The 23635-nt window shown below is 35.8% G+C and overlaps 2 protein-coding genes and 1 pseudogene across 3 annotated transcripts; all 3 read left to right on the plus strand.

The window, feature by feature from the left end:
- The first annotated feature begins 1094 nt into the window (after window positions 1-1094).
- Window positions 1095-23081, plus strand: LOC144956953 (tubulin alpha-1C chain-like). Its single transcript, XM_078887798.1, has 2 exons — window positions 1095-1521; window positions 19452-23081. The coding sequence occupies exons 1-2, from the start codon at window positions 1519-1521 to the stop codon at window positions 20751-20753; spliced, it is 1305 nt and encodes a 434-aa protein (XP_078743924.1). The 5' UTR covers window positions 1095-1518; the 3' UTR covers window positions 20754-23081.
- Window positions 3398-10238, plus strand: LOC144957073 (tubulin alpha chain-like; annotated as a pseudogene). Its single transcript, XR_013642080.1, has 6 exons — window positions 3398-3498; window positions 4405-4546; window positions 4902-5037; window positions 6342-6364; window positions 8093-8746; window positions 9063-10238. The product of XR_013642080.1 is annotated as a tubulin alpha chain-like (transcript).
- On the plus strand, window positions 9727-17029 carry LOC144957074 (tubulin alpha-1C chain-like). Its single transcript, XM_078888040.1, has 2 exons — window positions 9727-9868; window positions 13628-17029. The coding sequence occupies exons 1-2, from the start codon at window positions 9727-9729 to the stop codon at window positions 14848-14850; spliced, it is 1365 nt and encodes a 454-aa protein (XP_078744166.1). The 3' UTR covers window positions 14851-17029.
- Window positions 23082-23635: the final 554 nt, after the last annotated feature.

Below are 23635 nucleotides of genomic sequence, written 5' to 3' on the forward strand. Positions count from 1 at the left end.
AATCCATACATAATAATAAATCTTGAGCAGAATCGCTAGAGTCATTGTAATTTTGCGGCTATGTGGTCTTGTAGATCGAAAGATCATGGGTTCGAGCCTCGCTCGGTGCATAGTTGAGTTCTTGGGAAAAGACTCTTTACTCACATTCTCTCACCGTACTCAGGTGTAAAATGAATACATGGCCGTTAACAGCGTTGTCTCTGTCCGGAAATAAATGTAATATCGCCCAGCAGGCGTCATGTCTAGTTCTAATTGTTACGTGTTGCTGTTGGTCAATGACCCTTTGTAAAGCGCTTTGAGCACGTTTAGTGGATATTACGGTATATAAAAGCTCGTTTAAAAAAATATTATTGACCATTCAAACTTACCCCAGGGTTCAAGTTTCCCCACGCGGCTTACGGATCTAAACAGGGAGGAGTCTTTAATGTTGTTGACATTTCCGAATCCTGTAGAGCAATAAATTGGGAAAAAGGAACTCGTGCAAGATCAAATCTTAAAAGATAAGATAAATGTTCAAAGGTTTATTCTTAGGACTGCCATACATTAACATAGAATTTCCAATAAAAAAGCAAAACAGGTAAAATACATTTCAAAAACCAAAGCAAAGTAAAAGAGAATTAAATAAATAAATTAACCAGTAAATAAATAAATAGATAAATGAACAGATGAACAAATAATTAAATACAAAATAATAAAGCACAAAATTAAGAGATTTTTAGTAGCTCACATGACGAGGTATACAATTGATTTAAAACAATAAAAAAAATACAAAAGCTCAACCTGCAATAAAGATGTGTAATGTTAAGGGGAAAAAAAAATCGAATCGCACGAGAAGCCCAAGGTCTACAAAGACAGGGGGAAAAGCAGATCTTAATCTAACACCTACGTTTTAATTTCCAAAAAAAAAAAAATTGAAATATGTTTTTTACTAGAATTCGATTGAAAGCAGGCTCCGTGAATATAAAGACTCGCATATCCTTTTGAGTTCAATGTTATTTGAAATGTTCACTCATCCGGAATAGAATGGTTGATTACATCAATAGAATACGGCACCAGTGATCCTTTTAAAGAATCTATGCATGCAACAACTTTGACAGATTTGCTTTTAGGTTGTACTTGTTATAAATATATATTCGCTGGCCTGTATTTTACTAGTTTGTTATTTTTTTTTCTCAGTGACAATAGGAATTATATTTAAATGAACAGAATGCTCAATGTTCACATTTTCTAGGAAAATATATAGTACGGCTTCAACGTTTGTTTAAAATTATTAATTTTGGATGCTTTAGAAAAGACATTCGGCAAGCCAGCTGTTGGAATCGTTTCAAACTTTTAATTATTCAAAATTAATAAAGTGTGATGCCGTGTTGACACTTTGTGTGTGTATGCGTGATTTTCATTGCTAACATAAACATTCAGTAGTTTAAAAAAAATCTAAACAAATAGTGACAAGTTATTTTTTTATGAAGTGTTAATAATATTCAATTTTCATAAGATCTCCAATCTTCATCTGCAGCTATGGTAAGTGTTGTTTTCCTGTTAAATTATTTAATCTGATTGTTTAGTAAGTAAGAAAAATTAGTTATTTACTTATTAGTTTGTAAAATGTTAACCTTTTCTCCGTTGTACATCTGTATGCGGAGGTTTGAATCTATAATTAAAAATATAAACGTTTTGCGTTTTTTTTAAAATGATAGTTATTATGATGGTGATGATGAGGATGATGATGATGATGATGATGATGATGATGATGATGATGATGATGATGATGATGATGATGATGTGGTGATGATGATGATGATAGTTGTGATGGTGGTGGTGGTGATGGTGATGATGATGATGTTGATGATGATGATGGACATTAAAAGGTTTATATACTGAGAAACCAATGGTTGTGATAGAGAACTTTAACAGCCACAGCACCAACTTATGGGGATAGAGTGATAATAACGAAGATAAAGAAACTGTTGAGGAATAGGCTGAGCAATATATATGTGCGGCTATGTGGTCTAGTTGTATGACACTCGCTTTCAGATCGGAAGGTCCTGGGTTCGAGCCTCGCGCTCGGCGCATAGTTGAGTTCTTGAAAAAGGCACTTTACTGATATTCTCTCACCGTAATCGGGTGTAAAATGAGTACCAGGCCGTTAACAGCATTGTTTTTGTCCGAAAAATTGTAATATTGCCTAACAGGCGTCATGTCCTGTCCTTCATGTTAAATGTTTTTGTTGACCAGGGGCACTTTGTAAAGCGCTTTGAGCACATTTAGTGTATATTGCGCTATATAAATCTCAATTTTTTTGGTTGATTTTTAAAAATATAACCTAACAGTCCTCAAAGAGTCAAAAGAAAAGCCACCATTTTCAAGCGCTCGCAGGAGAAGGAGCTACAATCCAGACCTTGTATTTGTTTCCTTCAGATATCTCCAAAACATCCAACCGGCAACCCCATACCAAAATCACACAAAAATTAGAGCTTTTGTATAGCGCCTTATCCACTAAACGTGCTCAAATTGCTTTACAGGGGGTACCTGTCCAACAGCAACATTTAATATTTAGGACAAGACATGACGCATGTAAGGCGATTTATATATTTTTTTTCTGACAGAGTCAACGTTGTTAAGGGGCGGGGGGGGGGGAGTGACATTAAAAATGATGAATTTTGACCCAGTTTGCTCAAATGAGATTTTGGTGGGATGTTGTCATGTGACCATTTGTTGGCATAAAAAAGTGCATGAGAACTTCGTCTTCAGTTTTTTTCGACTCATAATAATGTATTTTGTGAACCATAGTATGGTTAAATCCTGCCCATTTTTAGTTTATGGCAATCGGTTGATAAACCAAAAACCCTTTGACTTTTTAAGATTTGTTTTTTTTATTTTCCAATATATCGTCGTTTCCATAGCAACGGGCAACTTTTTTCGAAAAAAAATTGTATGCAATCATCCTTCCCAAACATATACATTATGACTGTGCATAGATGAGAATATTTCATCAAATAAAGAAATGACCATTTAGTGTCCCTCCCCCCTCCCCCCTTTAAAGGCCAGGTACTCGTTTTACACCTGAGTACGGTGAGAGAATATGAGAAAAGAGCATTTTCCAAGGACTCAACTATGCGATGAGCGAGGCTCGAACCTAGGACCTTCCAATCCGAAAGCGAGTGTCATACCACAATATCACATAGCCGCACACAGAACACAGAACTATTTTCTACTTGTGATAATCTCAAACCTCATCTCAGATTTAATTTTTTGAGGTAAACTGGGAAGAACTCTCGTCAGGTATAAATGACATTAAAAGAACTAAACATCGAACCAGTTCCCAAAATTACGTCAAATTCCAGAAATTGGCGGACGTAAATTGTGTAATGTGCGTTTTGCTGACGACATAGACATCATGGCTGAAAATAAACAAGAACTACAAGATATAACTAACCCACTTGCACATAAAGCAATGTATTACGACATGGAAATAAGTACAAAAAGTCTCAGATATTGGTAAACAGAAGAAATGATGGACGTGCAGAAATTTCAATCGATTATGAAAAACTCGGGGAAGTGTCAATATTTAAATACTTGGGTGTTCTGATAACTAGGGACGCTACCAGTACAATTGAGATTAAGTCAAGAATAGGAATATAAACAGCAACACTAATGATACTGACAAAAATATAGAAAAGTCCAATCAATTTCGAAATAAAAATTGAACTGTACAAATCAGTGGTATTTTCCATCTTACTATACGGCTGCGACTTATGGACATTACCTGCGGAATTAGAGCGCTAGAATATCTGCTTTTGAGATGAAAAGTTATCGAAAACTGCTACGGGTGCCGTATACAGAACACAGAAACCATAAAGACGCACTGGAAGAAGTTACTATGATGCAGGACGACAGGAACAACTTATCACCATAGTTAGAAGAAGGAAACTGTCATTTTGGCCACACTTTGAGGCATGAAGGTTTGTGTGGGATGGTGACAGAGGAAGGAGGAAAAATAAGAGGAAGGCAACAGTTGGCTCATATTTTCTCCTAATACTGCGGTACAAGTTTCTTTTTTGGGCAGAAATATAGTTCTTCAAACATCTTTGATCGATAAAAATGACCCTCAAGTTTTTGTCAAGATGAAAGTCATTATAACCGATCGATATTTGAAGATCGAGTATTCCGGCGAAAATTTAAATACTTTCATTTATTTGCAGTAAATCTGCTATAATATGATGGAGCCATCTATTTCCTTTTACGTGATGTATTAAACTTCTTCATGTTTGTTGGTGTTTCAATGACCATGTCTTCCATCTTGTGGCTGTTAAGCATTACTTTTGTGTTCATCCATTATTTAAAAATTAAGCTATACAAAAGCTTGGTTGTTCTATAATTTTTGTCTATTTCCCAACTGTATAGCAATGGAATGAGTATTGTATGCGTAGAAATGATACCTAATGTTACATTGGTAATGCTACGAGCTACATATAAATATGAGATAATGCCGGCCAAGAACCGAGTTTTGGGGTACACCGTTTTCAGATTTGCTTTTCGATCTTCAGTAGAGATTAATAGCCTGCGCTCTTGGTTCTGTACCACTGGCATTCGGCTTTATTAAGTTTCGATTTCGCCTGCTTTATTGAGTATTTCCTAACGGAAATACATCTTTGAGTTATTGTGGCATGTTGGTCAATCACGTAACGGACAGTTTCGTTGAAAGAACCGACTTTGCGGGACGCAATGTGATTCGGGGAAGAAGCGGTGTTATGTTTGAATTCATTTTTATCGGTTCTTCAAATTTTAAAATTATTATTTCATGAAGGTTTTTATTACATTTCTTAATACCATAAGTTTGTGGTCAGAGATCATTTCATTGCACATCTTGATGTGGGATAACGGATAACAATCATCTTCAGTTACGATGCCATACCAGCAACACGACCATTGTTGATGTTCGATTGTACTACATGTCTCAATACCATGAATTAAGCTGTGTTGTGAAAATATCTCTGATCACAGACTGGATAACCATACTTCGTTTGGATTTTGATGGTAACATAATGAGTTTTTCACCATATTGCATGGTTTGATAATATATGCTTTCATCTTATTAATGTAGAGTTGTTCACTTGTATCACAACGGAAGTTTAACTCCCCATACCAATAAGATGACCATGGTTTATGCTCAATTGTGACCCACTGTCGCAACACGGTATTATATCGGGATAAGTAAGATTCAGAAAAGCGAAATTAGACGTGAAATTATGAGAAATACAAAATTCGAGTCATTTGTTTTCCACCACAGGGAGAGGAATCAACTCCATGCTTCATATTCGCCCATAAATTCAGTATTCAGAATCTTATTCATTCCGACGTAATGCTGTTTCGAGACGATGGGTCGCAGTTTAGGAAGTACCGTTTAAATATCTTTGAAGAAGGCTGCGTTGGTGATTTCATTGAAATCAGAATAAGTAGGGTGGTAAATGAAAGGTATTGAGAGGTATTTATGGCCCAAAAGGATTCAATCTTCTGATGTTACGTCCGCCCAGCAAAGAGCAGATTGGTTCTAAACAGAAACAATCTGTACTTTTTATTTTTCATGCTGGCTAGAACTTTTTCACATGTCATATGAACAGAATGTATAAAAGTCATAACATGATCAGATTAATAATGTTTTTCTCATCTGGATACACTTTTATGTTCGTGGAGAAGTATTTAATAAGGGCGCCCTCCATTGTTCCGATAGTTTAGAACCAGTTACTAAGTTACTATGCGCCATTACGAGGGAAGTGACGTCACGACAGTTGAAGCCTATTCTCAATGCATCTGTAGGATTACAAGCAAGCTTCAACAGGTAGGTCTTGCTTGGTTATAGTAATTTTACCTCAGTACAATCAGTTAATTACATGCCAAAAGAGCTTACGAGATATGGTAATTGCCTACATAAGCACAGACAGCGAGTAACTTTCTACCATTACTGCATACGATAACATACTTATTTCTGGACATATGCAGCCAACAAGCCCTGAGCTATACTTTCTGCTTTCTTCCTATAAAACTTTGAAGAAGTTGTGACACGTGACCATCCAGACGCCTTCATTATTTTTTTTCCACCAGTACTCCTCTTTTACTAGTAGCTGACACACTTGCCGCACGGGTGCTGTGGGTTGAGTTTTTTTTCTGTGTAAACCCAGCAACACATAAACTTTCCTTTATCCACCTAGCCAAAGTGTCTTTTGATACTTCTTATATGGCTTCGTATAACTTATAAAATGTCACGTCTTAGAATGCTTCAATCTACTAGATGCCCGAGATAAAAGTCATAATTTTACAATGCATAATTTTTCATTTTCTAGGTAAGCTGTACGTTCCATGGCAGGTAAGTGTTTATTTGGTCTTGATTGTTTAATCAAGTTAGTTATAAAAACCACCTGTTTACAGTTAATTCATATTATTTATATCCAATAATTGCCCAGTATGTATAACCAACATCAGTACCAACTTAGTATTAATTCATCTCAGCTTAAATAAGCATATTGTTTCTCAAAATAAGGTAGTAACAAATTTACATTCCATGTCTCTGGATATTTTGTTAAAGTCGGCAGTTTTTCATATTATACCCATTCATTAATCTTTTGACTAAGACATGCTCTCCCAAGTCAATGCCTTCTTTTAACCCCAAAAGATTAGATCGAGCTGATCCTACAGCACAAACAGCAGTAGAACTGCATTCTTTAATGAATGACTCGGATAAAAAAAACTAGTAGCGTCTGCTGCATGTGGTGAAATAAAACGGGTGCCTTTTATCTGTATATTCTTTCCATTTTGCAGTATAACAATCATAATTTCTGAAGGTTCCAGCCCTCCACGAAGCTGTGAGTACCTTGAAGACATTTCTAAAATTCCTTGATCTTTCTATCTTTTCCTGAGATAATGCAGCAAATCAGTCTAATGGGCATGATCTATATTAACTTTCCATGTGCTCGGGGTCATTGGTCACATTGCAAAATGTGCTCAAAGTGATCCACGTAGTAAAAAGTGTTCACAGCTGTTTAAAAATCTAACATCACGATTGGTCATTTTATTCAGCTTGACACATGGGTATGTCAGTAACTTTTATAAACAAAGCAGCATGTTTACATTTGTTAAGAAATATCCAATCGTTGGAAAGCAAATATCATGCGATTGATGACCTGGTTGGACGAAAACATGAATATAGATCGCTCCCTTGATTTCACAATCGTGTGAACTTTCTCTGGATAAGCTGGAAGTTGCAGCAGATTATTCCTAGCTGACACTATAACTGGCCTTGCGACTAGCATCCTTCCTATTTCTGGATACCAAACATGGTTATTCTATACCAGAACCACTAAAACATTTGTTGATTTTTCTCTTCTGATTTTAATAACTCTGGAGATAATACAAAAAGGTGGAATTGCATATTATTTAAACCCCGCCCCCAACCCCAGGACTTACTGAAAGTGTCAAATCTATGTGCATCAGGATTTTGTTTTTGAACTGGCATAGGGTTTAAATTGGCAATTTGTTCTTGATGCAAACAAACCATAATTAGGCTGAAAATTTAAGGTTTCTTTAAATACTTCTAAAATCTCCTAATCAATCATCCATTCCTCTTCATGATTGAAATTTATCACTCATAGTCAGGGACTGTTGGGGCAAGTTTTTAGTATGTCAACTAGATAACACCACGCTAACGTCTCATACTTCAACCACCGAGAAATAAACACATATAGATAGATAGAAAATAGATAGATAGATAGATAAATGGGTAGATGAATAGATATATAGATAGATAGATATATAGTTATGTAGAGGGATATAAAGTTAGATATATAATAGATAAGTAGATAGATGGGTAGATATACGCGCTGTTCCATACACATTTTGAGAGAATGGTAGTGTTTATATCTCATAAATTGAGAGTTAAATATAGTTAAGTTAACAACGGCAACAAAGTTGATTCAAGTATGATAATTTTGGCTTTGAATGCAATATTCAGCATTAGTGTCATCTCAACATAGACCGATTTGAGGATATAGGTCACAAGAAGTTCTTTTAGATAACGGCTTGTTTCTTCTGTTGACAGAGTGAGTGCATCTCCCTTCACATTGGCCAGGCCGGAGTCCAAATTGGAAATGGTTGCTGGGAACAATACTGCTTTGAGCACGACATTCAACCAGATGGATTTCTTCCCAACAAGGTCTCAGACAATACGTTTCACAACATTTTCAGCGAGTCAAATAGCGGAAAACACGTACCTCGGGCAGTTTTTGTGGATCTAGAGCCTGAAGTCATTGATGAGGTACGAACAAGATACTTTCGTCATTTATATTACACGCGGCAGTTTGTAACACACAAAGAAGATGCCTCTAGCTGTTATCCGAGTGGTCGATACTCTGTTGGTAGAGAAATCGAAATTCAGGTGCTTAACACTATTCACAAGATGACCGAAGAATGCAGCTCACTTCAGGGGTTTCTGCTGTTCCGCAGTTTTGGTGGAGGCACTGGATCTGGTTTCACCTCACGCCTTCTTGAACGTCTTTTTTGCGAATATGGAAAAAAAGTCTAAATTAGAATTTGTCATCTACCCAGCCCCCAATGTATCATCGGCTATAGTTGAGCCATACAATTCTATTCTAACAGCTCCCGCGTCTCTGGAGTATTCTGACTGTTCCTTTATGATTGACAACGAGGCCATCTATGATATCTCCAGGGATAAGCTTGATTTCGAGACCCCTAGGTTAACCAATATGAATCTTCTGATATGTCATATTGTGTCGTCAATAACGGCATCTCTAAGATGGGAAGGCTCTTTAAATAACAGTCTTGACGAAATACAGGGCAACCTTGTACCATTCCCTCGTATGCACTTCCCGATGACATCATACGCTCCGGTTATCTCTGTTCACAAGATGTACTCTCAACAAATCACTGTCCCTGCAATCACCAACGCCTGTTTGGAGCGCGTCTCTGGAGTATTCTGACTGTTCCTTTATGATTGACAACGAGGCCATCTATGATATCTCCAGGGATAAGCTTGATTTCGAGACCCCTAGGTTAACCAATATGAATCTTCTGATCTGTCATATTGTGTCGTCAATAACGGCATCTCTAAGATGGGAAGGCTCTTTAAATAACAGTCTTGACGAAATACAGGGCAACCTTGTACCATTCCCTCGTATGCACTTCCCGATGACATCATACGCTCCGGTTATCTCTGTTCACAAGATGTACTCTCAACAAATCACTGTCCCTGCAATCACCAACGCCTGTTTTGAGCCGTCTCACCAAATGGTCAAGTGTGACCCACGTCATGGCAAAAATATGCTGTATGCTCTATCGTGGTGATGTGGTCCCAAAAGATGTCAGTGCTGCCATTGCTGATATTAAAGCAAAAAGGTCATTCCAATTTGTTGATTGGTGCCTAACAGGGATAAAAGCCGGAATCATCTACAAGACACCAACTGTCTTTCCAGGAGGAGATTTGGCCAGAGCCAGTAGCGATTTGTGCATGTTGAGTAACACAACAGCTATTGCCGACGCCTGGGCTAGACTTACCAGCAAGTTTGACCTCATGTACGAGAAAAGGGCATTTGTTCATAGGTTCGTGGCGGAGGGGATGGAGGAAGCAGTATTTTCGGAGGCCCGTGAAGATTTGGCAGCGTTGGAGAAGGACTACGAAGAGATGAAAAATGACTGAAAATACTAAAGTTGAAGATAATGAAGATGAAGGCTAAAGAGGAAGAGATAAGGATCTATCTGTTTAAAGCAGATACCGTTTTCTGGAGTCCTTTTAAGTTTGGAATTGTTGCAAAAAAAGACCACACGTTCGCATACAATTATAATAGAATTAAACTTTTGTGTACAATCTTTTGACCTAACAGTTATCTAAGCCTTAGAAGATCCAAGAATATTAAATATTGGACGAAAATTAAATCAAATCCCAGTTTACACAGCAAAATCAATTATTGCAATCGTGTCTTCTATCACCTTTTCTCTGTTTTCCAACATGCTTCTGTCTTTCTTTTGGAATAAGACTACTTGGTTTTGCTCTGGTCCTGAGAAACAATCAAATGTATGGTAAGAGTTTTAGGAGATGATATTTTTGTCTTGTAAATTACATCCCTTTTAAGCACGATATGAATCTTTGTTTTACATATTCATGATTTGTAAAAATTCGAGTCTCTTCCTATTTGAACCAAATTCTAGGAATTTTTTGTTTTCATTCTTTACTGGCCCCAATGTGACCTAAATGTGTTCCAGGTGCCATAACGCTTTTAAAAACAATCAAAATAAACAAATCGAATTGTACTTGTGATTTGAACCTCTATATTAAAAATAATAAAACTTCAGATGGTCTTTATTGTGATGAATACAATAATAAACCAGGTCACCCAACGTGGACATGTTATTAACATTATGTGTTGTCAAAATACTGGTTTAAATCTCCTTAGATGCGTGTAACCAGTTCTACTGACCACTGGATACATTCCTTATGTAACTGATCTGGTTTCAGAGATGACATCTTATTTTCCAGCCTTAACAAATGCAGGTCTTCATAAAGATTAGGCATCTTCGCTCTTTTAATCGTAATCATAAAAATCTGATTATATAACTTGCTGATCCAAGGGGATTTCATGCAAAATTTTGAAGATTTAATCAAATTGTCGAGAGAACTAGCTGAAACAATGTCAATTTGTAGAACATTTTTCGTTGGGTTCAGAGAAACCCAATAACAAATATGAGGCCATAACAATGTTTGTTGTCAGTGTGCACGTCGGTTGTGCCATCTCTTTAAATAAAACTGAATTAAACAAACGTATTTTGAGAGTTAAGATTGACTATATACACATACATTGGATATGTGAGTACTGCGCGACAGGGAAAAATGATTCTGAAAAATACCGCGTATATATTAAACATAATTGTGTGTGTGTGTGTGTATATATATATATATTTTATATATATATATATATATATATATATATTTTTTTTTTTTTTATATATATATATATATCCATTTTTCAAAAAAAAAAATTGATCAATATGATTGTCACTATGTCTTATGTTAATCGGAATCGTAAATTAAGTGAAGGGATTTCTCTGTCCGGAGCGGGGGGGGGGGGGGGGGGGGGGGGGGGAGGCGGGGTCATTTCATTTGCTTTGCTTTCTTTTTTCGTTTACTTATGATTTTTTCTATTTTCTACTTTTTTATTTACAAATTGATCATTAGTTAAGACTCATATTTAATTTAATATAATTAATCTCATAGCGCTGTCACTCCTAAACATCCGACTCTAAGCGCTTACATTCAAAGTATAATTAATTAAAGAATTGTTTCTCTTCATGTGTATTGAAGTAAACGTTTTCATGTTTCATGTAATTACACGTTTTTTAATTTGTTTCCTGATCATTAGCGCAGAACGTTTTCAATTTTGTAAATAAAATAACATAATTATAAGAATTCGATGAATTATTTCATTATTTTTCTTTTTATTTTATGCTTCTATTACTTTGATAAAATCATTTTATGTAAGTCATGCTTCTACATTATTGTTGCCACATTTAGAATATTTTAATGTATTATAATAAAGGATATGTAAAATGAGACATATATACATAACTTCGTTATGACAATTTTTATTCATATTATGCTATGTTGCAGATCTAGTACATTAAAGTTTCTGTTTGATAGATATTATGACAGTAAACAACGGCGATTTTGACTTTCTGAATTTAAACAATCCTGCTGAATAAAATATGTCTGTTTTTATGTTGGCCTTTTGATATTTTTATCTGTTTATGTTTATGTGTGTTTGTTCGTTTATTTTAAGATGAAGTTCAAGTCCATGTGTTGCAAGGGACATAGTGTGCTCCTCACTATAATCTAAATAGAAACCATTAGATCAGGAGCACCACACAAATCGCCGTTAATCCATTTCTTCAATCTTCTTGGTGTTCTTGTCAATGTTAAAACGTTTTGAAATGATGGGGAGTCCTCGATGTTGCGGTGTTTTTGTCGGGACAACAGGTTAATATTCTGGAATCACTCAACCCAGTTAGAGTACATACACATATATTGCCAAAACATTGTTAGTTGAAGGACAAAATAATATTGAATATCTTTTTTCACCAAAATCTGAAAAACAATTTTTTGAAGGATTTTCCTTATAATTAGACTCAAACCGCCCCTTAAGAGTGCATCCTTCTCTAGGGCATGCCACTCTGACATTTGTAAGCTCAACTAATATTTTAAACAATGGAATAAACGAATAATAATTAATTAATCTGTATCTGATGTCATTATCTAATAACAAAGGGGAACAACTTTTTCCTAGAGTAACTCGATGTCCATAACAGATTTTAATATGTCATCTGGAAGTTTCTTCAATTCTCGTATTGTTCAAGAGACAAACATTTATTAACATGTATGAGTTTATGTTTGAGAATAGTAGGTGGAGTTTGTGGATACAATAAAGCCTGGGTCAGTATATGTTATCTTATTGGTTGTGTAAAGTAGATGTATTTGCGCCTTCTCTCCTGGAGTGTTGGCCATCTTAGTGCATCAGGAGCTGCCTTACGCAATGGATTCGTCTTGAGCCAATTTGGAGCATTGTATTGCAACTGCACTCAATGAGTGAGTGTGTGTATGCTTGTGTATTTGTGTTTGTGTGTGTGTGTGTGTTTGAGAGAGAGAGAGTTTGTGTGTGTGTGTGTGTGGTGTAAAGAAAACATGTCTACATATTGAATATATTCATAGTTCTATTTTATTTCTCGGTTCTTCAGCTGACCATATGGAATTTAATATCTATTGCTTATAGTACTCGTGCCTTCGAGCCATCCTTTTTGTAAAAGTTGTCTTATTTGATCTCAGCCTATAGGCAGCTACTCAATAAAACACGAATCAGATGTGTGGAAAAGATGTTAAGTGATTCATTGAGGAACAATGCACTAAGGTCAGAACACTATGACTGTTACCAGCCATTCGATAATTGCCACGCAATAAAAGGCTTATGTCACCACGAGACAAGAAGCCGTGTCAGTTCACCAAATATAAGTAGTTTCAGTATGCATTGAAAAGTGTGATGTACTTGTAGATTTAAATGACAAATGTGGCATATTTAAGAGAGCAGGCACTAGTGTGGTATAAAATCTGTGAAGAATATGGGCATTAAATCTTTCCAAATGTTGCGTAATTTCTGCGATGTAATAGTAGGACGTTAAATTGGTCATCAAGAGGTCTGTGAGTTTGAAAAAAGCTTATTTTTTTACAGAATGCTTTATTCTTTTAATATTCTTACTGGGTTGCCTGGCTCTGTTCCATTTACATTTTGTCAGAATGTTAGTATTTATAGCTTATGATTTCTATTATTGAGAGTTAAATATAGAGTTAAATTAACACGAGAAACAAAGTTAATTCATGACTGATAATTTTGGCTTTCAATTCAATCTTCATGATTTGTGTCATCTCAACATATACCGATTTGAGGATATAGGTCACAATAAGTTTTTTTAGATGACAGTTTGTTTCTTCTGTTCACAGCGTGAGTTCATCTCCCTTCACATTGGCCAGGCCGGAGTCCAAATTGGAAATGGTTGCTGGGAGCAATACTGCTTTGAGCACGACATTCAACCAGATGGATTCTGCCCCACACGGTTCCAGACAATACGTTTCACAACATTTTCAGCGAGTCAAAAAACGGACGATACGTACCTCGGGCCGTTTTTGTGGATCTAGAGCCTGAAGTCATTGATGAGGTACGAACAAGATATTATCGTCGTTTGTATGACACGTGGCAGTTCGTGACGCACAAAGAAGGTGCCTGTAGCTGTTATACGCGTGGCCGTTACACTGTTGGTAAAGACACTGTAGATCCGGTGATTGATACTATCCGCAAGATGGCCGAAGAATGCAGCTCACTTCAGGGGTTTCTGCTGTTCCGCAGTTTTGGTGGAGGCACTGGATCTGGTTTCACCTCACTCCTTCTTGAACGTCTTTCTTGGGAATATGGAAAAAAGTCTAAATTAGATTTTTCCATCTACCCAGCCCCCAATGTATCATCCGCTATAGTTGAGCCATACAATTCTATTCTAACAGCGCCCGCGGCTCTGGAGTATTCTGACTGTTCCTTTATGATTGACAACAAGGCCATCTATGATATCTGCAGGGACAAGCTTGATTTCGAGACCCCTAGGTTAACCAATATGAATCTTCTGATCTGTCATATTGTGTCGTCAATAACGGCATCTCTAAGATGGGAAGGCTCTTTAAATAACAGTCTTGACGGAATACAGGGCAACCTTGTACCATTCCCTCGTATGCACTTCCCGCTGGCATCATACGCTCGGGTTATCTCTGTTGACAAGGTGTACTCTCAACAAATCACTGTCCCTGAAATCACCAACGCCTGTTTTGAGCCGTCCCACCAGATGGTCAAGTGTGACCCACGTCATGGCAAAAATATCGCATGCTGTATGCTCTATCGTTGTGATGTGGTACCAAAAGATGTCAGTGCTGCCATTGCTGATATTAAAGCAAAAAGGTCATTCCAATTTGTTGATTGGTGCCTAACAGGGATAAAAGCCGGAATCATCTACAAGACACCAACTGTCTTTCCAGGAGGAGATTTGGCCAGGGCCAGTAGCGATGTGTGCATGTTGAGTAACACAACAGCTATTGCCGACGCCTGGACTAGACTTACCAGCAAGTTTGACCTCATGTACGAGAAAAGGGCATTTGTTCATAGGTTCGTGGCGGAGGGGATGGAGGAAGCAGTGTTTTCGGAGGCCCGTGAAGATTTGGCAGCGTTGGAGATAGACTACGAGGAGATGAAAAATGACTGAAAATACTAAAGTTGAAGACAGTGAAGATGAAGGCTAAAGAGGAAGAGATACGGATCTATCTGTATAAAGTAGATACCGTTTTCTGGAGTCCTTTTAAGCTTGGAATTGTTACAAAAAAAGACCACACGTTCGCATACAATTATAATAGAATTAAACTTTTGTGTACAATCTTTTGACCTAACAGTTATCTAAGCCTTAGAAGATCCAAGAATATTAAATATTGGACGAAAATGAAATCAAATCCCAGTTTACACAGCAAAATCAATTATTGCAATCGTGTCTTCTATCACCTATTATCTGTTTTACAACATGTTTCTTTCTTTCTTTTGGAATAAGACTACTTGGTTTTGCTCTGGTCCTGAGAAACAATCAAATGTATTGTTAGAGTTTTAGGAGATGATATTTTTGTCCTGTAAATTACATCCCTTTTAAGCACGGTATGAATCTTTGTTTTACATATTCATGATTTGTAAAAATTCGAGTCTCTTCCTATTTGAACCAAATTCTAGAAATTTCTCGTTTTCATTCTTTACTGGCCCCAATGTGACCTAAATATGTTCCAGGTGCCATAACGCATTTAAAAACAATCAAAATAAACAAATCGAATTGTACTTGTGATTTGAACCTCTATATTAAAAAATAATAAAACTTCAGATGGTCTTTATTGTGATGAATACAATAATAAACCAGGTCACCCAACGTGGACATGTTATTCTAATCTGACAACCGAAAGCAATTGAGAACAACATTATGTGTTGTCAAAATACTGGTTTAAATCTCCTTAGATGCGTGAAACCAGTTCTACTGACCACTGAATACATTCCTTATGTAACTGATCTGGTTTCAGAGATGACATCTTATTTTCCAGCCTTAACAAATGCAGGTCTTCATAAAGATTAGGCATCTTCGCTCTTTTAACCGTAATCATAAAAATCTGATTATATAACTTGCTGATCCAAGGGGATTGCATGCAAAATTTTGAAGATTTAATCAAATTGTCGAGAGAACTAGCTTAAGGGGCGGTTTGGGTTTTTTCTAAAAAAAATTAATTATCTATATTGGTATGTTTTAATTATTCTGTATCATCAATATAGGTTAAAAAACAACATTTATGGTGAAAAATTTTAATTATCTGTGTTGATACCCATTTTGCGATCTAATTTGGGGGTCTGACATCAAAAAATAAAACAATCTCGTGGCAAACGTTCCACAAAAACTAATGAAGGAATGACCTCCATATTCTTCCCTCTTATCAACATTGTACCATAGTGTGTCACCAAAGAGAGATTTTACTGCTTTAGCTTATGGAATTTTTATTAGATCATTACAAAGTTGAGAATCAAAATGTTATAACAAAATTGATGTAAAAAATTCAGATTTAGGATTATAATTTAAAATTCACAAATCTCATCAAAAAAATCTCTCTATGGTGACATAATACATTATCTCTGTGATAACTGTGGAAATTTTCAGACAATTTCATTGAATAGATTCTGAGAAACGTTTGACACAGTTTCTCATACCCTGAGAAAAATGACATATTGAGAAAATAGCAAAATGGCTTCCCGTTTTTCACACATTTCTTACTATCTGTACCATTTTCGACTATGTAATTCGTGCCTTTATAGTCTACTTTAAGAATTTGGACTTCAATTATATTATTTCTAATATAATAAAATATCATTTTCCACCAAAATCTCAAAATCAAGTTTTTGAAGGATTTTCCTAATAATTAGACCCAAACCGCCCCTGAAACAATGTCAATTTGTAGAACATTTTTCGTTGGGTTCAGAGAAACCCAATAACAAATATGAGGCCATAACAATGTTTGTTGTCAGTGTGCACGTCGGTTGTGCCATCTAAACGACATGACACAGTCTTTAAATAAAACTGAATTAAACAAACTTATTTTGAGAGTTAAGATTGACTATATACACATACATTGGATATGTGAGTACTGCGCGACAGGGAAAAATGATTCTGAAAAATACCGCGTATATATTAAACATAATTGTGTGTGCGTGTGTGTGTGTGTGTGTGTGTGTGTGTGTGTGTAAATATATATATATATATATTTATATATATTTATATCCATTTTCAAAAAAAAAATTGATCAATATGATTGTCAACGATAATGTCTTATGTCAATCGGAATCGTAAATTAAGTGTAGGGGTTTCTCTGTCCGGAGCGGGGGGGGGGGGGGGTAAGCGGGGTCATTTCATTTGCTTTGCTTTCTTTTTTCGTCTAGTTATGATTTTTTCTATTTTTTACTTTTTATTTACAAATTGATCATTAGTTAAGACTCATATTTAATTTAATATAATTAATCTCATAGCGCTGTCACTCCTAAACATCCGGCTCTAAGCGCTTACAGTCACAGTATAATTAATTAAAGAATTGTTTCTCTTCATGTGTATTGAAGTAAAAGTTTTCATGCTTCATGTAATTACACGTTTTAAAATTTGTTTCCTGATCATTAGCGCAGAACGCTTTCAATTTTGTAAATAAAATAACATAATTATAAGAATTCGATGAATTATTTCATTATTTTTCTTTTTATTTTATGCTTCTATTACTTTGTTAAAATCATTTTATGTATGTCATACTTCTACATTATTGTTTCTACATTTAGAATATTTTAATGTATTATGATAAAGGATATGTAAAATGAGATAACTTCGTTATGACAATTTTTAATTCATATTATGCTATGTTGTAGATCTAGTACATTAAAGTTTCTGTTTGATAGATATTATGACAGTAAACAACGGCGATTTTGATTTTCTGAATTTAAACAATCCTGCTGAATAAAATATGTCTGTTTTTATGTTGGCCTTTTGATATTTTTGTCTGTTTATGTTTATGTGTGTTAGTTCGTTAATTTTAAGATGAAGTTCAAGTCCATGTGATGCAAAGGACATAGTGTGCTCCTCACCATAATTTAAATAGAAACCATTAGATCAGGAGCACCACACAAATCGCCGTTAATCCATTTCTTCAATCTTCTTGGTGTTCTTGTCAATGTTAAAACGTTTTGAAATGATGTGGAGTCCTCGATGTTGTGGTGTTTTTGTCGGGACAACAGGTTAATATTCTGGAATCACTCAACCCAGTTAGAGTACATACACATATATTGCCAAAACATTGTTAGTAGAAGGACAAAATAATATTGAATATCTTTTTTCACCAAAATCTGAAAAACAATTTTTTGAAGGATTTTCCTTATAATTATAAACCGCCCCTTAAGAGTGCATCCTTCTCTAGGGCATGCCACTCTGACATTTGTGAGATCAACTAATATTTTAAACAATGGACTAAACGAATAATAATTAATTAATCTGTATCTGATGTCATTATCTAATAACAAAGGGGAACAACTTTTTCCTAGAGGAACTCGATGTCCATAACAGATTTTAATATGTCATCTGGAAGTTTCTTCAATTCTCGTATTGTTCAAGAGACAAACCTTTATTAACATGTATGAGTTTATGTTTGAGAATAGTAGGTGGAGATTGTGGATACAATAAAGCCTGGGTCAGTATATGTTATCTTATTGGTTGTGTAAAGTAGATGTATTTGCGCCTTCTCTCCTGGAGTGTTGGCCATCTAAGTGCATCAGGAGCTGCCTTACGCAATGGATTCGTCTTGAGCCAATTTGGAGCATTGTATTGCAACTTCACTCAATGAGTGAGTGTGTGTGTATGCTTGTGTTTGTGTGTGTGAGTCTGTTTGAGAGAGAGAGTCTGTGTGTGTGTGTGTGTGTGTGTGTGTGTGTGTGATGTAAAGAAAACATGTCTACATATTGAATATATTCATAATTCTATTTTTTTTCTCGGTTCTTCAGCTGACCATATGGAATTTAATATCTATTGCTTATAGTACTCGTGCCTTCGAGACATCCTTTTTGTAAAAGTTGTCTTATTTGATCTCAGCCTATAGGCAGCTACTCAATAAAACACGAATCAGATGTGTGGAAAAGATGTTAAGTGATTCATTGAGGAACAATGCACTAAGGTCAGAACACTATGACTGTTACCAGCCATTCGATAATTGCCACGCAATAAAAGGCTTGTGTCACCACGAGACAAGAAGCCGTGTCAGTTCACCAAATATAAGTAGTTTCAGTATGCATTGAAAAGTTCGATGTACTTGTAGATTTAAATGACAAATGTTGCATATTTAAGAGAGCAGGCACTAGTGTGGTATAAGGTCTGTGAAGAATATGGGCGTTAAATCTTCCCAAATGTTGCGTAATTTCTGCGATGTAATAGTAGCACGTTAAATTGGTCATCAAGAGGTCTGTGAGTTTGAAAAAAAGCTTATTTTTTTAAAGAATGCTTTATTCTTTTAATATTCTTTCTGGGTTGCCTGGCTCTGTTCCATTTACATTTTGTTAGAATGTTAGTATTTATATCTTATGATTTCTGTTATTGAGAGTTAAATATAGTTAAGTTAACACGAGAAACAAAGTTAATTCATGACTGATAATTTTGGCTTTCAATTCAATCTTCATGATTTGTGTCATCTCAACATATACCGATTTGAGCATATAGGTCACAATAAGTTATTTTAGATAACGGTTTGTTTCTTCTGTTCACAGCGTGAGTGCATCTCCCTTCACATTGGCCAGGCCGGAATCCAAATTGGAAATGGTTGCTGGGAGCAATACTGCTTTGAGCACGACATTAGACCAGATGGGATTCTGTCCCACACGGTTCCAAACAATACGTTTCACAACATTTTCAGCGAGTCAAAAAACGGACGATACGTACCTCGGGCAGTTTTTGTGGATCTAGAGCCTGACGACATTGATGAGGTACGAACAAGCTATTATCGTCGTTTGTATGACACGTGGCAGTTCGTGACGCACAAAGAAGGTGCCTGTAGCTGTTATACGCGTGGCCGTTACACTGTTGGTAAAGAAACTGTAGATCCGGTGATTGATACTATCCGCAAGATGACCGAGGAATGCAATTCATTTCAGGGGTTTCTGCTGTTCCGCAGTTTTGGTGGAGGCACTGGATCTGGTTTCACCTCACTCCTTCTTGAACGTCTTTATCGGGAATATGGAAGAAAGTCTACATTAGATTTTTCCATCTACCCAGCCCCCAATATATCATCGGCTATAGTTGAGCCATACAATTCTATTCTAACAGCGCCCGAGACTCTGAAGTATTCTAACTGTTCCTTTATGATTGACAACAAGGCCATTTATGATATCTGCAGGGACAAGCTTGATATCACGAGACCAACGTTTACCAATATGAACCGTCTGATATGTCAGATTGTGTCTTCAATAACGGCATCTCTAAGATGGGAAGGCTCTTTAAATGTCAGTCTTGACGAATTACATGGCAACCTTGTACCATGCCCACGTATGCAATTCCCACTGGTGTCATACGCTCCGTTTATCTCTGCTGACATGGTGTACCATAAACAAATAACTGTCGCTGAAATCACCGACGCCTGTTTTGAACCGTCACACCAGATGGTCAAGTGTGACCCACGTCAGGGCAAGTACATGGCATGTTGTATGTTCTACCGTGGTGATGTGGTCCCAAGGGATTTCAATGCTGCCGTTGCTTTGATTAAAACAAAAAGATCCGTCCAATTTGTGGATTGGTGCCTGACAGGGATTAAAACCCGAATTAAATACATGCCACCAACTGTCATTCCAGGAGGAGATTTGGCCAGAACTCAGAGAGCTTTGTGCATGTTGAGTAACACAACAGCTATTGCCGACGCATGGGCTAGGCTTACCAGCAAGTTTGACCTCATGTACAAGAAAAGGGCATTTGTTCATACGTTCGTGTGGGAGGGGATGGACGAAGGAGAGTTTTGGGAGGCCCGTGAAGATTTAGCAGCGTTGGAGAAGGACTACGAAGAGATGGAAAAGGACTGAAAATACTTAAATTATAGACAGTGAAGACGAAGGCTAAAGATCAATATTAACGTATCTAACTGTTTAAAGCATATACCTTTTTCTGCAGTACTTGTGAACTTAGAATTGTTATGAAAAATGAGAACACTTTCGCATACAATTATAATAAAATCAACATTTTGTGCACATTCTTTTGACCTAGGCTGGACTTTTCTCAAACTGAAAAAACTCGAGCTAGCAGGTATCTAAGCCTTAGGAGATCCAAGCATATTGAATGTTGGACAAAAATTAAATAAAATCCCAGGATAAGCAGCAAAATCAATTATTGCAATTGTGACTTCCATCACCTTATATATGTTTTCCAACATGCTTTCTGTTTTCTCTTGGAATAAGATTACTTGGGTTTGTATTGGTCCTGGGAAACAGTCAAATGTATGGTTAGAGTTTTTGGATATGATATTTTTGTCCTGTAAATTACCTCTCTGTTAAGCACAGTATTAATCTTTGTTTTACATATACCTGATTTGTAAATATTTGAGTCTGTTCCACTTAGTGGGGATCGGTGATTGTGTCAGGATGAGATATTAAGGTGATTTCAAACTCATTACATTGATATTCCTACTTGAACCAATACCAATTGTCTTACATTTTCTTGGGTTCGAATTCTAGAACGTTTTACTTTCTTATTTTCATCCTTTTTACTGGCGCCGATGTGACCTAAATGTGTTTCAGGTGCTATTTAAAAACACAAAACATACGAAACGAATTGTTCTTTTGATTTGAACCTGTATATTCAAAACACAACGTCAGATGGTCTTAATTGTGCTGAATAAATTTATAAACCAGGTTATCCAACTTGCACATGCGTAACTGTCTACTGGTACTGTATAAAATGAAAATCTGAACCTTCCCTACTTGCTGACTAATAATAAACCTTGTAAAGTATAATTAGCATGGTGTCTCTGTGGAAAGGCGCTTTATAATGTGTACATTTTTATATCGTTATTTTTGTATTGAAATTGTATCACAGAAAAAAAAACGGGAGGTCCTACTCAGCGGAATGATTACTGAACCTTCTAAAAATTCCTAACAGGAATTCCCAAGTCAGCAGCAATACGTTGTAAGCTAGTTGAGATTAGAAGCAATTGGTTGCGGATAATGAATTAAGATCCATTTTAAAAAAAAAATCCCAGGTTTGAATTACAGACGTTTAGAATCTTTGGTCATCTGGTGTTTAAGCCAGTCCTATATCACTAGACCACAACTTGTTTTTAGTTTTGTGCCAGCAAGAAATTTGATTATTGTGTCAGTGCATGACATAATCAGTGAATACTTTGGATTTGCATTTTCTGAAATAATATAATCTCCAGAGCATTCTAATCTTCTTTTGTTTTTAAATCTTGATCAATATCATTATTACTATAATTTCTTAAACTTTTCAGACTCGTGTTTTAGCTGGACGGGTGTCTTCTTCGTTTTTAAATTTTATTTCCTTGTTTTGTTTTGTCTTGTTTTAATTTTTTTTTTTTTTTTTGGGGGGGTGGGTTTCTTGGGGGGGGGGGCGGAGCCCTTTCATTTGATTTGCTTTACTTTGTTGTCTGATTATGACTGTATTGATATCATACTTTTTATTTATCAATTGATTCATTCATCATGACTTGTATTTAATTATCTGATAATTATAATTATCTTATAGTGCTGTAACCCCAAAACATCAGACTCTAAGCGCTTACAATCACAATGTATTATTAATTAAAGATTTGTTGATCTTTATTAGTACTGAAGTAAAAGTTTTCATGGTTCATGTAATTATACGTTTTAAAATTATATCATATTCATTAGCGTTTAACGTTTGCCTTGGAAATTGCAATTTTGTAAATAAAATAACATGATATGATAAAAAACTGATAAATGATTTTATTATGTTTTTTTATGTTTCTATTACATTGTTAATTCAGAAAAGCGAGTGGATAGCTCATACGGTAGAGTCACGCTCTCACTGACCAGGCGGAGTTGTCGCACCACGGGTTCAAACCCCATCACCGCCGCGATTTTTTTATTCTCTATTGTCTTCTGGCACTTTTCTACTCACTTCATCTCTTAAAATATTGTTACAATTATTTAATGTATTTCATACTCCTACATTATTTTCCACATTTAGAATATGAAAATGTATTAAGTATAAAGGATATCTAAAATAATACATATGTGCATATCTTGGTTATGACAATTTATAATTAATGTTATGCTATGTTTTAGATCTTATATATTTAAGCTTCTGTTTGATACATAATATGACCGTAAACAATTGCGATTTTGATTTTCTAAATTAAAAACAAATCCTGAAGAATAAAACATGTGTGTTTTTATATTGGCATTTTGGATTTTGTGTGTGTGTGTGTGTTTGTGTGTGTTTAGGTCAAGTTCAAGCCCATAGGATGCAACGGGCATAGTGTGCTCCTCACCATAATCTTATTAAAAACCATTAAATCTGGCACATCGGACAAATCCTCGTCACTTCAGGTTTTAAATCCTCTTGGTGTTCTTGTCAAATCTTAAAACGCCTTGAAATGATGTGGAGTCTTCGATGTTGTTGTGTTTTTGTCGGGACAACAAAGCAATATTGTGGAATCACTCAACCCAATTAGAGTACATACAAATATATTGCAACATTTTAAGCAGAAGGACAAAATAATACAGCTCAAATATGGAAGGTAAGGAACAAAGAATGCATCATTCTCTATGGCATGCCACTCTGATATTTCTAAGCTCAACTAATATTTTAAACAATAGACTTAACGAATTATAACTAATTAACCTGCAACTGAAGCCATTATCTAATAACAAAGGGGAACAACTTTTTCCTAAGGTAACTCGATGTATAGGTCCATAACAGATGTAAA

Source organism: Berghia stephanieae, chromosome 11, assembly GCF_034508935.2.
Source record: "Berghia stephanieae isolate SIO BIC M18660-M18661 chromosome 11, UCSD_Bste_1.3, whole genome shotgun sequence".
Lineage (NCBI taxonomy): Eukaryota > Metazoa > Mollusca > Gastropoda > Nudibranchia > Aeolidiidae > Berghia > Berghia stephanieae.

What these genes read in the sequence shown, in the direction of transcription:
- LOC144957074 (XM_078888040.1), top strand. Translation starts at nt 9,727, where the DNA reads ATGAAGATGAAGGCTAAAGAGGAAGAGATAAGGATCTATCTGTTTAAA. An exon ending in TAATAGAATTAAACTTTTGT is followed by an intron (nt 9,869 to 13,627) that starts GTACAATCTTTT and finishes TACTGCTTTGAG; the next exon opens with CACGACATTCAACCAGATGG.